The 16,382-nt window shown below is 33.5% G+C and overlaps 3 protein-coding genes and 1 pseudogene across 6 annotated transcripts; 2 read left to right on the plus strand and 2 right to left on the minus strand.

The window, feature by feature from the left end:
• Positions 1–1,587: 1,587 nt before the first annotated feature.
• LOC106661862 lies at positions 1,588–4,074 on the minus strand. Its single transcript, XM_014385575.2, has 2 exons — positions 3,852–4,074; positions 1,588–2,116 (listed from the first exon to the last, which is right to left on the minus strand). Exons 1-2 carry the CDS (start codon positions 3,946–3,948, stop codon positions 1,881–1,883), a joined length of 333 nt encoding a protein of 110 aa, XP_014241061.1. The 5' UTR covers positions 3,949–4,074; the 3' UTR covers positions 1,588–1,880.
• A 7-nt stretch (positions 4,075–4,081) lies between these two features.
• Positions 4,082–12,187, plus strand: LOC106661860 (broad-complex core protein isoforms 1/2/3/4/5-like). 4 transcript variants are annotated; one of them, XM_014385573.2, is made up of 5 exons: positions 4,082–4,173; positions 4,508–4,712; positions 10,009–10,492; positions 10,647–10,833; positions 10,907–12,187. In XM_014385573.2, exons 2-5 carry the CDS (start codon positions 4,524–4,526, stop codon positions 11,031–11,033), a joined length of 987 nt encoding a protein of 328 aa, XP_014241059.1. In that variant the 5' UTR covers positions 4,082–4,173; positions 4,508–4,523; the 3' UTR covers positions 11,034–12,187. The 4 variants fall into 4 exon arrangements, with proteins under 4 accessions (XP_014241059.1, XP_014241058.1, XP_024083710.1 ...); XM_014385572.2 differs by having other exon boundaries at positions 4,088–4,173; positions 4,511–4,712; XM_024227942.1 differs by having other exon boundaries at positions 4,105–4,173; positions 4,501–4,712.
• On the minus strand, positions 7,372–8,667 carry LOC106661861 (annotated as a pseudogene).
• Positions 12,188–12,917: 730 nt separating the features above from the next.
• On the plus strand, positions 12,918–14,171 carry LOC106661698 (caltractin-like). Its single transcript, XM_014385245.2, has 5 exons — positions 12,918–13,266; positions 13,349–13,555; positions 13,618–13,699; positions 13,778–13,962; positions 14,030–14,171. The coding sequence occupies exons 1-5, from the start codon at positions 13,219–13,221 to the stop codon at positions 14,120–14,122; spliced, it is 615 nt and encodes a 204-aa protein (XP_014240731.1). The 5' UTR covers positions 12,918–13,218; the 3' UTR covers positions 14,123–14,171.
• The last annotated feature ends 2,211 nt before the right edge of the window (positions 14,172–16,382 follow it).

Raw genomic sequence — 16,382 nt, forward strand, 5'->3', positions numbered from 1 at the left:
TGAATATGTGTATATATAATTTTTTTTAAATTACTTAATTATCTTCTTTTTCTCATTTTCTTGTTTTCATTTTTGTCAAAATTGTTATGCATTACCTGTTGAACTAAATCGGATTATTTTTATATAATAGATCTTGAATCTTTAATTTTTCTAAGTGTGCATAATCTATAAATATCTCTTGCAATGGTTACATTAACTTGTTTTATTTTTAAAAAGAAACTGTGAACGCTTGTGTCAATGTTCCAAACTGATATTGTCATTGTCAAACAAGATTGTGATATATGTAATAGTTATTTTCAATGTTCAAGTTGTATATTGTAAATATGTTGCACTGTTAGTTTTAAAACGTTGCATTGTTAGTTTGTTATTTATTTAATTTTTTTGTGTGGTGTCATTCGAGATATGATTAAATCGCAGTAATCGCTTGTTAATCTCATTCATTATTGAATCACACAAAAAATGTTAAAGGCAATCAATTAAAGGGAATTTTCATGTTATTAAATATTTTACCAACCCTATCGATCGCCATTTTGTAGTTTTATTTTATTTAGTTTCAAATCTTCAGTTGGTCTTTCTAGCTAAGGTACAGACATTACTGTTAATGAATGACGAAAAAAAATTGTTTAATTGGTAATATAATGACTGATTGTTTTGTTATTGTACATTATTTATGTAAGTTAATTTAAATAAGACTATCATTTAAAGACAAAAATTATATTCCTATGTATAAATGAATGACCTTATGACTCAACTATGTATATATTATTTTTTTGGTTCTCGAAATTTAAAGTATAGTGAGAAAACACTATTAAACTGTACATAATTTAAAAGTAAATAATCTATGTTTGATATATAATAAACCTTTACAAATGATTTTTTTTTTTATGTTATCAAAAAGCGTTAAGAAAAACACCTGAACCCTAAGTTGAAAAAAAGTTAGTCTTTCCCACTGTACAATGAATTTGTAAAAAAAAAAAAACTAGGAAAGTGTCCGTCTGAGGCTTAAAGAAGTATATTTGAATTATGTTGTTAACCTTTTTAGGACTAGTGACAAAACTTTTTATTCAGTTGTATGCTCCCTAGGCCCAGTGACGAGTTATCCTCATGATTTTTTTGCCTTTTAGTACCCCAAGCTGGACTCTCAGGGCATCTATTGGGCTGAAGTTGTATCCAATGTGATGCCTCACCCCTCACACCCTTCCTTTCTCATCATCACCACCAACTAACCTCTCTTTTCTACCGTCTTCTGTTCACGTTTCTTGAAAACTATTCAGCCCGAATAGATACCTCTCTGGGAATGTCTTAGTTTCACCTATCTCTCACCCTTGCCCATCTCTACCCTTTCCTACTCTATCCCCATCCTCTACCCAACTACCTTATTGCCTTTTTGATTTTTGCCCGAAAAGATTAATAGCTAAAAAAAATATCTAGTAACGACCAGTGGTAGAAGGGCATAAATCCACTAAATAGTATTTTATTTATATTATTTTACTTCTATAACAGTAATTTTTCTTCCAAATCTCCATCGTCTTTCTCCTTCATATGAAAATTATCCAGTGTACCAAGTTCACATCAAATTTATTTTAAATTTTAGTAATAAAATGGAATTCCGTTTGTACAATTGATTCATCTTGGTTTAATGACTGAACAATCTTGCCTTAATGTTGAAATGAAACCCACGTAAAATATGTGAAACTTTTTATTTCAATTAATTAAACCAATATTTTGAATATTGACTACTTTATACAAAGAAAAAATAGATAACCTAGAGGAACATTGAAACTTGTTCAATTAATATAATAGAAATAGTATTGAATAAACATTAAAACTGTTAACACTATAATAAAACGTTACAAAAAAGATGTAAAGTCAAATCAGCCTTAATTGGTTAGCTTTTTCAAATTGAACCCAACAGACTCCAACAATTTTTCATAGTCGGCAGCTGTAGTCCTTGGCAGGAAGGGGTCAGAGAACTGCACAAGACGTTTCTTTATTTCCTGACCTTGTGCAAGGTATTCCTCGCATTTTGCCCCAGCGTCTTCAAGCTCTTCCAGTTTGATCAGGACATTAGGATCATAGAGCGTCACAATTTCCAGTAGCATAAGTGAAACTTCATCTGTAGGATAAATATTTACAAATTATATATTCATGTGATTATTAAGTTTATCTGCATAAATATTTTTTTATCTGTAATATAGCTGAAGCTGTGAAAAGATTGGAACAGAAATTTACAATTGAGTAAAAATTAAACAATTTATGGCCCTTAATGTTTAACAAGCAGTGTTGGGCCAAACTACAATTCTTGAATAACCAACTAAATATGCCAGTTCGTGTTATCACACAGTCATAACAGGCTTGATTTTTATTGTTTCTCGCTTCAAAATTTTTGTAATGAAATGATTCTATAGTTTGGTTATTTCTGATCATTTGGCCTGCCTATTCTGATTGTTTCGGTCTGACAGAGTGGGTTTTAGTGACAAAACAGTGAGGATAAGTAGACCATGACTAAACCACAGGTTCACCACCACTTCTCAAGAGGAAATTTCACAATAAGATTATTAAGTTAAGGAATAATCTGGGTGATCAAGTTGGCCAAATTTATGCACATAAACATCAAGTTCTCTAATAAATAATTAAATATATAACATCCTAACATAACGGGCATAATAAAAAATGGAAGATTTCTCCATGTTGTCAGCAGGATGCTGAAACTCATGTTGGATTGTTTCTGGTCATCACCTGTCCTTTCTTGGATTATTTAATCACTTATCATATTTTCCACTATATTCTTGATATTGTGAGGTTTTTGCTGTGGGATGTACTAGAAAAAACGACAAAAGACCCTTAGAATCATCACTGAATCACCACTAAAAGTGAGAAGCTAAAACAGAACAAAACAGCGAGGATAGGCAGACCAAAATGATCAAAATCAGAACAATTGGTATTGTAAAATTCCACCTGTAAGTCTGAAAGTTGATGAACCTGAAGTTCGGCCTTTCTGATATCCCGTCCTTGCGAACTTGTTCTGAGTCACTTTTCATATTTCTCGTTACATTCTCTATTTGTTACTTTTTTGGTAATAAAGAATTGTTTAAAATAAATGGTTATTCCAATTTATAATCCATTATAACAATAAAAGTGTGATCATCATACTTTGCACCAAATTTTTCATCCATATCGAACATTGTAGTTTAGTCATTTTAAATCATATTTGTCTGGCTACCATATTGGTAATACTAAATTACTTATACTATATTACTTATGCTAACATATTCTGCAGCAGAATCTACAAGAACCAAAGACATTCCCATTTCTTGATTTAAAGCTATTAAGAAATCATCAAGGATAAGTAGACCGAAATGATACGAATCGGAACAATTGATTTTGTGAAATTTCCTAAGTAAGTCTGCAGGTTGATGAACATTAAGTTGGTCATTTCTGATCATTCTGGTCTGCCCTTATGGGTTTGGTCTGTCAAGTGTTTCAGCTTCTCACTTTTTCAGCGGTGATTCTGTGGAATAAACCAAGTAAGGACAGCCGGACCAGATGACCGGAAACGATCAAACTTCAGGTTCATCAACTTGCAGACGTAAAAAGGAAATCTTACAATCTCAGTCTAACAACGGCTATGCTGTAGTAGCACAATCACTGCTGAAAAAGTGAGAAGCTGAAACACCCCACAGACCAAACCAGCAAGAATAGGCAGAATCAAAATAATCGAAAAAGACCAAAATACAGGTTTATCACCCTAGAGACACCAAGAAGAAATCTTACAATATATTGGAAGTTGCTTGTATTGTAACGTTCTTCTTTAAATATGTTCCAGTATTAATTAAGCGGCATCTACTTACTATAGAGTTGTGTCACCTTTGCTGTCATTTCTTCGACCTTCAACAAATTTTTATTGATCTGAGCTAGAAAATCTTTGTAAATATCGTTTGAATCCATTTTCCTGTAGGCCTTTAAATGTAACGGTTAGGTGGAATTTTATTCTTTATTTTTTGTTTTGTTTGTTAGGGTAAGAAGTAAGTTTGATTTCGGGAGGGAAGGGAGACGTGTAGGCGGCATTAAATCAGGTGATTGGGCAGCTCGGTGACAGGCGGAATCAGCTGTTCCAGCTGATAAGGGCTCAAGTGTGACTGTTGTGAGACCGAGGCTGGGTTTTGGTGCTAGGTGAGTGTGACAGGAGGATTTTTTCAGTGAAGAAATGCGGAAAATGGGCCGAAAGGTTAATTCCTGCATGATTAAATGGAATAACAGGCTGAAAATCCTCATCAGAGGACCGCGGGAAAAAATTATTTTGTACGTAATTATCCCTGGCCCAGGACCAAATCCCCTCTTCTTTTCCAGCCGCGGTCCAGGCCCACGATAATAATAGACACCCCTGGATCAAATTCAAAATTCCCGGGGGTGGACCGATTTTTCCAAACGCGTCTCTTTTCTAGTACCGACCGCGCCGATTTATTTCCTTCATAATTTGGATAATTTTGGTTCTTTTTGGTTTGAGGAGGAGAGGACACGAGATGAGCGACGGACAACAACAGTTTTGCCTCCGGTGGCACAATTACCAAAGCAGCCTACTTTCCAGCTTGCCGCAGCTCCTCGACTGGGACGACTTGACCGATGTCACTCTTTACGCTGGCGGTTCAAGCATCAAAGCACACAGGATTGTCTTGTCAGCCTGCAGCCACTATTTTAAGAGCATATTTAAAGTGAGTACATTTTACTTCTTAATAATATACTGCATTGGCAACAGTTTTGTTTCACATTTGCTTCACTTGAATTAAGAATTCTAATTATGGAGATCTAAGATATCTCTCTAAACCTGACGTAGCTTCTAAAAGAAAGCACCTTGCCTGAGATGTACAAACAGGAATAAACTGTACTTCTCTATTACAAAGGCGACCATCGTTAATACCAATAGCTCCAAGAATTCAATCGGTGTGGGAGCTCCAGTAGTTATACGTTTGCTCTTCCTGCAATAAGTAGCAACCTCACCGCCAAGCTCGTTGGGCTGCATAAAAGTTTGAATATTGCATTCCCTGTCACACAAAAACTGGTCGTCGTTGACAGATTATGAATCAATTCTCCCTTAATTCCATAATTCAGGAAATACTTCTAGCCCCGATCTATTGTGGCAAAGATCTTGCTGACGCGGCAATCACGGAAGGGATCTAGACAAATCGAGTATTTGGGGAAAACTTTCTCACCCATATCAAGGGAACAATTTGGGAAAAGTGGTGTAATGAATGCCCCTTAACAAGCTTAGAAAAATTAAGGAAAATTTAAAATAATGGATGCCGCCACTCAAACCTCCCATAATAAAGAAACAGTCCTAGCTCGTCTCAGAATGTCACACACGGTTTCCTCATGGTGAGAGGGCCTTCTCTGATCTGTCAAGGTTGTCAGGAACCACTAACACTCAAACATATTCTTACTGTCTGTACTCAATTTGAGCCAGAAAGGAGAGCACATGTGGTGTTTCAGATAGTTTATGACAGATTGTCAGAACATGAAAAACTTTTCAAATTCTTGAGGATGATTGGTCTGCTCTTTAAAATTTAGGAGACGAGGCATGAATAGAGGTGGTGGCTGAGGCCGTTAACGGGTATGGCAAGCCTGGCATGGTCATGTCAGTCCTCTTACTGGGCAGCAGTTTCTGTTCATCACCATCCTAAACATATTTCTGTTCAAGGCAAATTATGACCCTTAGAGGTTGCTTACCTTTATGTAATTTAATTTTAAAAAATTCTGTTAAAAAAGATATTCTGACAAAGCTGGCTTCAGTTTGTTCAACTATATTTGCCCTAATTGTAAGAAGTCAGCTGACTCTTTTAGCATTACTCTGTGAGATTTCTTCTTGAGTTCCAAAATGGAATCTGAAGTATTTATGCTGGTCTCATACTGGAATCCACTACAACTATTCACTCGTATGACTTGAGCTCTCTCATTGAAACAAACTTGTCGGGGCCATCTGTCCCTTATTGGTGGTTGTGTCGTGGTTGACATGAATTCTGATTTATTATTTTGTGTTTGTAGGCTAATTAAATAGTGTTTAAAAGTGGGTTGGTCTACTTAGTTTACAGTAGTAGGTTGATGAAGCAGACAAAGATGCTCACAAAGAAAGGAACTGGTTACCTTTTAATAATGGTAATGAAACAGTAAACTCAAATATTAATAATTCACACTGCCACTTGTGATCATATAAATTATAAAAACTGTAACTCACTGAAATTCGTGGATTATTCTAAATACCCGAGTGTGGTTATTGATTTACTGTTTTACTAAATATAAGCTCAACTCTGCAATACACTTGTATACACATAATACATGTACAGAGTTGAGCCTATCACTTTCTGCAATCCACTGGCAATGCTAAGTTTTATTTTCTACAACAAATTACCGGGAAGCCTTAAATGACCTATCCCGGATATTGGCAGACCAGGTTCAGACCTCAGACTTATCTGTCCAGCCACTGGGAGGTTGGGTTTCAGGGCTATCAATAGCTAGGTCATTTCAGCCTCCGTTGTATTCAATCTCCCATTCACACTTTCACTCTTAAATACATTCTTTCCTATTTACATACCATTCACTGTTAAAATAGTGGAGACTTGATATTCCTTCATCACCCTTTACATCGATGTAACTAACACGATTGAGGCCCACTAACATTCACACCAATAAATACTTTCACCAACAACACACCCCAACACATCCACTAGACACAAAACTATACATACATCATCAGTACTATATACAATAAAACAACCCTCTTCCCTCTAAAATTTGGAACAGGGAGCCCAAATACTTGCTCCTGTGCTCAATTCTCATATCGGGTGGCATTCCTATATGCTTTCTATATGAACCCAAGGAGAACACCTTACAATTAAGTGGGACACCTCTCTTTATGCCGAACACATACACATACTTTAGACCAAAAGTAAGTGTGTGTTTGTCAACCATGGCCTTCCTCAATCAGGTGAGGATATCCTTCTTATAAAAGTCAGATCCTCCAAGGGACCTATTGTCAGTGCTCTTGATATGTGAGAGCTTTCTGCCGATCCACTCTACCCTTTCTTTTAATAATGTGTTTTAATGCATTTTTAGCATCAGATGGTTGGATGAGAGGGTTTAGTTCAGAGATGGGTCATCCTGGCCTTAGCCACCTTTTCATTATCCTGTAGACCTATGGGTCCAGGAGGATACTCAGACCAACTATTTGACTAGTTGATGGTGTATCTCTCCAACAAATGCACGAGAGGGTCGATGGACTGGTCAAACTGTCTAAGTTTGAGTTTTGTTGAGCGTTTATTTGGGTGGATATACTATCTACAGTCAAATGTATTTTTCTTTTAAATATTAAGAACAAAATTAAAGACATCAATGTATTTAATAATTACTGTAAATCATCATATATCAAAACAAGAGGAATCCAATAAAAATTTAAAAAATGAAAACAAAACTGTGGACCTCTTGCTTTACTCGATTGCTCATTAAAAGAAGAAGCATCGGCTTTGCTCAGTTGATATCTACACAGTCGCTGCATTCGTCAGGAATTACAAAACCTTCTTCAACTTCATATAATATATCTAATATCTTTTTTATTGTTTCATCTTCTTTGTCTTTGTCTTCACAGAGTAATTCAATTTTTCTAAGTTTGCCATAGTAGAAATCTCTTTCATTTTCCATGCCATCGAGTGCTATGTTGAGCATTTCGATTTCACTCTTAAGCTGGTCATATTTGTTAGCCATTACTGTTTCTTTTTTCGACTGACAGCTCGAGGCAGATTCCGATGCTTTTGCAGCCAGTTCATTTACATTGTTTCCCAATTCAGTATTTGGGCCCGAGTTAGATTTTCGTTTTGCATTTTTCAAAGCGATTTGCGATTTTATCGACAGTAGTGATTTGTCACTGCCTTCCTCCATGCAAAAATTTGCATCATGGAATTTTTTGAACCACTGCAGAAACTCAAAGTTGTCTTGGAACTTACCTTTGACAATCCTGTCGATTGGTATAATCTTGTCGATTCCGTATTTGTTGAACGCAGCTTGCAACAATTTGAAATTTTGTATATATTCATGTTCCAGATTTGATTGGAATTTTACCTTTTTAATTGGAATACTCCTTGGAAACAGGAGGTTCATGAACTGGCAATAAGCTGCTCCTGTACACAGTGATTCCACTTTCAAGTAATTGCTGTCCAAACATTTATTCAGCCAAGACAACATTTCATGTCGGCTCAAATTGTCCATTGTGATATTTGTTGCATACACGTTTATGACAGGCATAATACAAATTGTTTATTCAAAAATAAAAATTTCAATCTATGCCACCGGATAACTCACCAGTTTTCCAAATACACAAAACTATCGTTATTCTCCTCAATTCTGAGATGAAATACCGATAACATATAATTTTTAACTTTCAATTTGTCATATTGATTATAATAAATCAGATGGACAATATAAATTATGTGCCAAATTTCATTTTTTGTAATGATTTTAAAAAATATGGTTTTAAGACTAGTTGTTTTCCTGTCGGTTTTCAATGTGAAGAAATGATTGATTCATTGATGAACATTTGATTATTTTGAATAATTTGAAATTTGTTTGTGTATATTTCTTTGTAATAAAATTTGGACAAAGTTGAGTTTGAAAATGTTTGTCTGTATATTTAAGTTATTTAAAATACTGCCCATTTCCAAATTACGATCATCTGCTATTTTTTACATGTTACTTTTTTTCCCTAGTACACATATTATAATACTGTATTAATAAAGTCAACGTAATAATTTTTCATGGATCTATTACTGATTTCTATAAGCTGAACTCTGTACACATACATACATACATACACACGTGTACAGAGTTGAACCTATTCAATTCCCACTTTTGTATTATTAGCAATAAATAACCAACAGGATTTGAGACTAACCCACCTCGGGTGGGTTTTGACAGTTCAGAGTCACACGTCAGTCTTACCAGTCCTGTATTTAAACTTGGGCTCCAGGGGTTATCCATATCTAGGTCATTTCATTCTGCAACACATCAATTTCTAAATCCAAAACCTGTGGGAGCACTCACTATTAAATACATTCTTATTCACACTATTATTGAGTATCAATCATAAATTTTAATCGACCATAAGATAGAGTTAGGTAGTAGATCGCTGGTCAACTGAATAAAACACTAGCCACTTTTGCCAAGCTTTCGGAGATATATTTTCTTCTTTCTCAGGGCCTATATTTATGTACACAATTTAGGTTATTACATTATTTATATAAGGCTTTACAATTTCTCAGGAACTACTTATATGGTGACTCTTATTAACTAGTAAAATTTAACATTTAGGTTTTTGTCTTAACAATTGAGTCAAATATCTAGAAATTTGTAAAAATGTCAATGATAATAATAATAGTATTAACAATAAAAAGCATTAACATAAATACAGGCCCTGAAGAAGGAGAAAAGCATTGTAAAGCTCGGCAAAAGTGGCTGTTTTATTCAGTTGACCAGCGCCCAATCTACTATTCATACTATTCACTTATAGGGTGGTGGAATACTTATTATTACTTTAAACATGTTATTCATATAACTAAACTAATTGAGAGTTGGTGGGGTACTAATATTGAGCCCTCGCACACTACATATTCATGCTAATAAATACATTCAGTCTCAATATGTACAAAGGAACACATGATATCTATAAAATACTAAATTCAATGAAACTTTATTGAGCGTGAAAAAAAGACCGGGGGCAACGGTGGGAATTGAACCCACAACTGCAGGGATCCATTAGCTGAAAGTCTACACTGACCACTCAACTACTGTGGGCCCTCTTTTAAATTAATTTAATACATTACAACTTAGTAAAAACTGTGAGGGGTTGGAAATTACTGTAGATGCAATGTACAAGAAACAGTGTTTTTAAAAAAATTATGATTTTAAAGTTTTTCGGTATAATCTAAAAATAAATTTCATCTTTGTCAAATTATGATTTTATTTTAGGAATTGCAACCTATGCAACACCCTGTTATAGTCGTACCCGGTGCAGATTTTTCAGACTTGAGCGCTCTCATCACATTCATGTACAACGGGGAGGTTAACATATATCAGCACCAACTCCAGAGCCTTATCGCACTTGCAGATACACTGCACATCAAAGGGCTTGCTCACTTTACCCAAGTGGGCGGTGAGCCGCCTGAAGACAATGGGTGGTTTACGAGCAACAAGAGGCCACGTTCAGAAGAGCCGACCAACCCTGTTAACAACAATAATGTAACTAATTCGGTTTTCAACTTATCAAGCATGAGCAACGGTTCACTTATCGGCCCTTCTCCGACGAAAAACATGTATATAAGGAAGGCAAAAGGCCCGAGAAGGACCAGCCCTGGAGTGCAGCCTGTTCCGACTGGGCCTGAAGATCTCAGTAAAAAACAGGAGGATTCACCATCGCCTCCGTCCAATTCTAGTTGCTTCCAACAAGCAAAAGGTAAGCTTAGTTTTTTTCCCCCAACATCTATTTCATCTATTTTAAGCCTCATTCATAAGAAAGTTTAAATTTTTATATAAAGGCTGTTATCTTAACTTAGTTGTAATGTTAACTGTAGTTATCAGTCTACAAAAATAATAATAATCTTTTCTAGAAGAAGGCGGAGGCGGAAAATCTTTATCAAAGCTATATGTAACATGTCAAATCTGCGGAAAGCACTTAAGCAATCAATACAATCTTAGAGTCCATATGGAGACGCATTTGAATGCACATTACGCATGTTCTTCTTGTAGTCATGTATCTAGGTCTCGTGATGCACTTCGGAAGCATGTTTCTTACAGGTGTTGTCGCTATTTCTTTAATGATTATTTATTGTTATTTTAAGCATAGATATAACTTTTTTTTTATATTTAGGCATCCTCCTCCACAGCCCCAGCAGGTGACTACACCGCCGAGCTCAGAAGAAATAACAAGCCCGTCCAATTCAGAGCTACCACAACTTCAACAGATAAGCTCTCAGCAGTCATCCCAACTTTATTGACAGTTTATAAAGCCCTGGCTTTTTACGAAATGTTTAGACAATATTGGATGATTAGGGTTGAAATTAGGAAAATTTTAATTCATATAAAGCAACGGTTGTATATAGGTGTAACATGGTTTTTAAATAGAGGTAAACGTGCCTTTCTATCTTACGTTAAAATCACTTTTTGCCCATTTTTTAAAGATAAAAGTATTGAAATTTTCATCAGTTGTTTTAACATACTACTTTTAAACTGTGACTTCCGAATTAGCAGATGCTCTCCAGTGAAATAATACCATTCTTTAAAAGACTTGATATATATTTAAAAACAAATATATTTTACAAAATATTACATTAGTTCATGAAATTACTTAGACAATGCTTCATGTGCATTTTCTTCTTCATTTATTTTTTTTTTCACAATTGAAGCCCAAGTTACCAACCTTAAACGGTACAGAGTATTAGGCTCGAAATAACTTACTTGATTAGATAGATAATTTATTTTAAAATAAGAAAGCTATTTTCGAAAATGTAATTAAGTATTTTACCAAATGAAAAAAGCGCACAAGATAACACAGTAGTGTGATCCCGTCCGATTATTTTAAATAAAATTAGTCACTTTTTCATCTTTAATGTCTTTTTTCTAACTTAATGAATTTTTAAAAAAGGAGTGAGTTTTATTATTTCTTAGAAGAACTTTTGATGAGTGGCAAGCAGTCTTTATAGTTACCAGTTGTAATAATATTTAAAATAAAAACCAACAATAAAGTACAAAAGTAATTAGTTAAAAATTTATTCTAGTGAGATTTTTGTTGTTCTATTATATATGTATAAATATGTATATTTATTTTTAATTTTTTCGTTCGATGCAAATTAAATTCAATAAAACACGGCTGTTTATTTAGGTGCCTTATAGTTCCTAGGTTTTGTGAATAAAATGTACTTTTCAAACATGTTAAAAACATGAAAAACATATTGTAAAACAAAATCAAATAGTTATTATTTTTTCTTGGTTGATATCTAGTCTGTAATGAAGTACTTAGTCATATTATTTTAGTGAAAATAATAATAATAAAAAAGAACAAGCTCATCAACCTGGCCTTCTTTCAGTGGAATAAAAGATACATATAAAAATGACCAAATATTCATTATTAAAAAAGTAATAATAATAATAATCCTCCATTGGATAGAATGTTTCAAAAGATTGTACCTATTAGAATGACTTCCCGGTGTATTTAAATTAATACAGCGGTGTGGGAATGTAAAATTTAAAAAAAAAACTTATTTTATAAGTATAAAAATATGTATGCAAAAAAATTGGTTGTGATGGAAAGTTTTGTTAAATTTGATGTTATATTTATTTTTGTTGAAAAATAGACAATATATTATATTTATTTTATTTTATTCTTTTTTTTTTTAAATGAAATAAATTCTGTTCATTTTTTGAAGGAGTTCATGAATCCTTTAATCATCCCTTTTCAATTTAACAATATTGCTTTGAATCCCTCCCACTCACTCTCTCTCTCTCTCTCCTTTAAATATCATAATTATAGGACTAATTAATGTTTTGAGTTTTAAACAGTGTTATCCTTTAGTCACAGATCATTTGTAGTCAGTCAGTGGACTTTCGAAACGTCTTTATTTTTTTCTGCATTTTTGAAGCATAAAAATAATAGTTGAAGTCAGAGAATCACCCGTGTTGGACGTATATTGATTTTTTATGGAATGTTTACCATTCCTGAACAATGCAGGATAGTTGCAATGATCGTCATGGAGACTCATAAACTAAGGAAGCATGTCTCTCTCCGGCAATGGGCATTTCAAGACAGAGGTAATAATTTAATTTTATACATTTTTACCGAAGGTAGATCAATTGAAAAATTAGTTTGTGAATCAATAAACACCTGTTCTTAATTTGAAATGATTATTGGAATTGATTGAAATCCGATCCCACCTCATTTTCGTGGTTTTCACTCTATTGGAGCTGAGTGGAGAATTAGAATTCTGTAGTAAATGTTAAAAATAAAATGTGATTGCAAATTAATCGATCAATAATTCAAATTCTTTGAATAAAACATAGGACAAATGTCCAAAACTGTTCTAAAAAAATCCATATGTTATCTATTGTACAGTGCTAACATTATAAAAAAGAGCTTTTTTATTTATAATATAAATAAATCAGCACTGAAGTTTTCTTTTAACTAAAATGGAAGAAAAGCCAGATTATTCTGAAGAAAATATTATTTCAGCTCAGGTAAAAACAAAGCTGGTGTATATATTCTTCTGTTTATATATTTAAATTATACTCTTTACATATATTTATTTCTTTATTGTAGGATACAAAGGAATCAGATACAAAGTCTGAATATTCGAAGCAAATATCAGCAAAATCGTTAGCGTCCAACGATGTGAAACAGTTGAAAAAGAAGAAAAAGCCCTATCCGATTCAGTTACTCAAGGATTATCAAATCGAGGATTTAAAAAAAGCTTTTGTCGTTTTTGACGTGAAAAATGAAGGTCGAATGTCTGTGAGGGATTTGAAGGTAAATTCAACTCTTACATTAACCAAAAGAAATTGAAATTCCTATTCTTTTGGCATTTCTAGACGGCGATCCGTGCTTGCGGATTCGAACCAAAGAAAGATGAAATGAGGAAATTTCTCTCCGAGTTTGACCCTAATGACGAAGGTCTGAACTCTCAAACTTTTAATTTAAAAAAACAAAAAACTTTCATACAAATAAAACATTAACTGCCAATTAATTTAGGGTATATATCTCTCTCCGATTTCATAACGATGTTCACAATGAAGCTGGCTGAAAGGGACCCAAAAGAGGAGATGCTCAGAGCGTTCAAGTTCTTCGACAGGGAGAACAAAGGCGGCATAAGCTTCGAAGATCTCAAAAACTGCGCCTTCGAAGTAGGAGAAATGTTACACGATGAAGAACTCCAGGTAGAGAACAATCCTTCAACATTTTAGGTTCAAGTTTTGAAACGTTACATTTTTGTTTTAAATACAGGAGATGATGGACGAAGCCGACATCAATGGTGACGGTTTAGTGGATCAGGACGAGTTTGTCAAGATTATGACAAAAACTTATTTTTACACTTAAACAATGTTTACATTTTTATTTTTAAATATTCAAGTGTAGTGCACTGTAATGTAATATTTTGTATCAGTATTTTTTGTATTCAGTATTATTAGAAGAATTAACATAACTATAATTTTATTATTAAAAAAAAGAAAATTTGTTTTACAATAAAGTAGAAATCATTGTTTTAATAAATGAATTATTTCAAACTGCCAACAGACTTGCAAAACAAATTCTCTACCCTCAATTAAGCACAGAGTTTTATGTACTTTTTGGTTTATTTTATAACTACGATTTTTAGTCACAATAAGCAAATGAGATAAGACATAATGACTAAAAATCACCCAGCAGTGACACCCTTGGGTCAATCAGTTTCTCAAGAGATCTCTCGGCCACAACTGCTTCCAACATGTGGGATTTCTAAGAATGTTGGGGCAAGAAAGCTGTTGGACAAATGGATATGGGGGTGAAGGTTTAAATTTTTGTATTGGAATTTAATAATAATTACAAATGGGATTTAGAGACATTATAGATTATTAGGTTTGAAACATATCAGGGGCAGTTTTATATTTTTTTAGCAATTGATTGAATGGATTTGATTTTTTGTTCTCAAACTTCAATTATTCCGTATGCCCATATCAGCCTCAAGAGGGTCTTGTAAATGGTAAACTTTTTAGTAAGGTTAATTTAAATATATGGCCAACTAATTCAAGGAGTAATTTGCAGCGTTATTTACTTTCCTGTCTTTTCACTTATAAATGAGGATTCCATTAGCCTTTTGTCAACATTTAGTTGTAGTCAGCACAAAATATCTAAAATTGAAATGTGCTTTCCATTGAAATAGACTATAGGGCAAATAGATTTTCAAATGTAAAGGAAGTGTAAGTGTATTTAGATTCGTTAATTTTCATTCTCCATTTGTGTGACCAATATTGGATAAGATTTAAATAGTTGGGTGTCATTAGCAAGAGAAAGATCAGGATTATATGACAGGATGGATGGGTCATCAGCAAAGTATTTTTAGGGAAGCAGGAATGTCGACTGTGTATATTGTGAATAGGAAGAGCCCTAGGTTGCAGTCCTGTGGGACACCCGCTTTAACAGGAATTTAAGAAGAAAAGTTACGTCTCCTGAGTACTGTCAGATAGGATTTTAATATTAAAAGGTATGTGAAAGGAAGGAAGCCCTTGAGCATCAACAGCAAACCAGAATGTATTCTAAAAATGTAACTGGAAAAATCAATATAGATAATCAGATAGATTATCAATAGATAATAGATCTTAGATATCAATCAATAAAAGATAATTTAATACTTGATTACAACTTTAATATTATTGATATTTACTCGGCTATACATTTATATATTACATACTACTTCAAACATCAAGGCATTCCTCCCTAAGTGGACATTAACAACCCTGGGCAAAAGATTCTTTTGATCGTAGTTCACTGAAATACAACCTTTACAGAAATTATTTAATTAATTAAAAATAAAAATCGGAGATTTGCCAAGATGCAAAGACCTTGTGATATGTTCTTTGTGACTATAAAACAATGATACAGTACCACTACTTAGACAAGAGTACTAAAGAAAATAGAAATTCTCCATATCCCTCATGCAGGAAGTTAACATCATAAAAACCAACGGGAACTTACGAAGTGACCCACAAGGGCCCTGCCTTTTTACATTTTATTTTCTATATTAATATTCTCTATTTCTATATTTCATTTTTTTAAATATACTTTATTAGCCTAAAAAGTGAAAGACAAAACAATATGAAAAGCCCATATTTTGTCGAGTAGATTGCTGATTTGAGAAAATTAAATAAATTACATATACTATCGTGGTTGCTGCCTAGTATTTGTTCGATGTTTACAGGCAAGGAGAGCAAAAGTGTATGGGCTGTATATAATGTGCGTGACGTAAGTGTGTTTTATTGTGATGAGCTGATTCCACAAATGGGAAGTGCCTCTCATGCCATCAAATGACCCTCTTTACAGCCCGGCATTGCACAGGGAAATAATAAAAAGTGTTATTTCTCTTTTTTGTAAATCCTGACGTCCATTATTTATTATATAGTGCCTTCTAACTTCTAAGATTCTAATTGTTTTCTTATTGTTCGACTTTACGATGCAATTCATTCTAGAGTTCATATAGAATATAACTCGATTACACCTCCATTCATTATAGCTGAAATAAAATGAAATTTGGAATAATAAACTAACTAGTCTTATACTAACTTTTATTATCCACATTTTAAACTAATTAACAAAAAATAAT

This window comes from Cimex lectularius, unplaced genomic scaffold, assembly GCF_000648675.2.
Source record: "Cimex lectularius strain Harlan isolate CLEC.00 unplaced genomic scaffold, Clec_2.1 scaffold59, whole genome shotgun sequence".
In the NCBI taxonomy this organism is placed as follows: Eukaryota; Metazoa; Arthropoda; class Insecta; order Hemiptera; family Cimicidae; genus Cimex; species Cimex lectularius.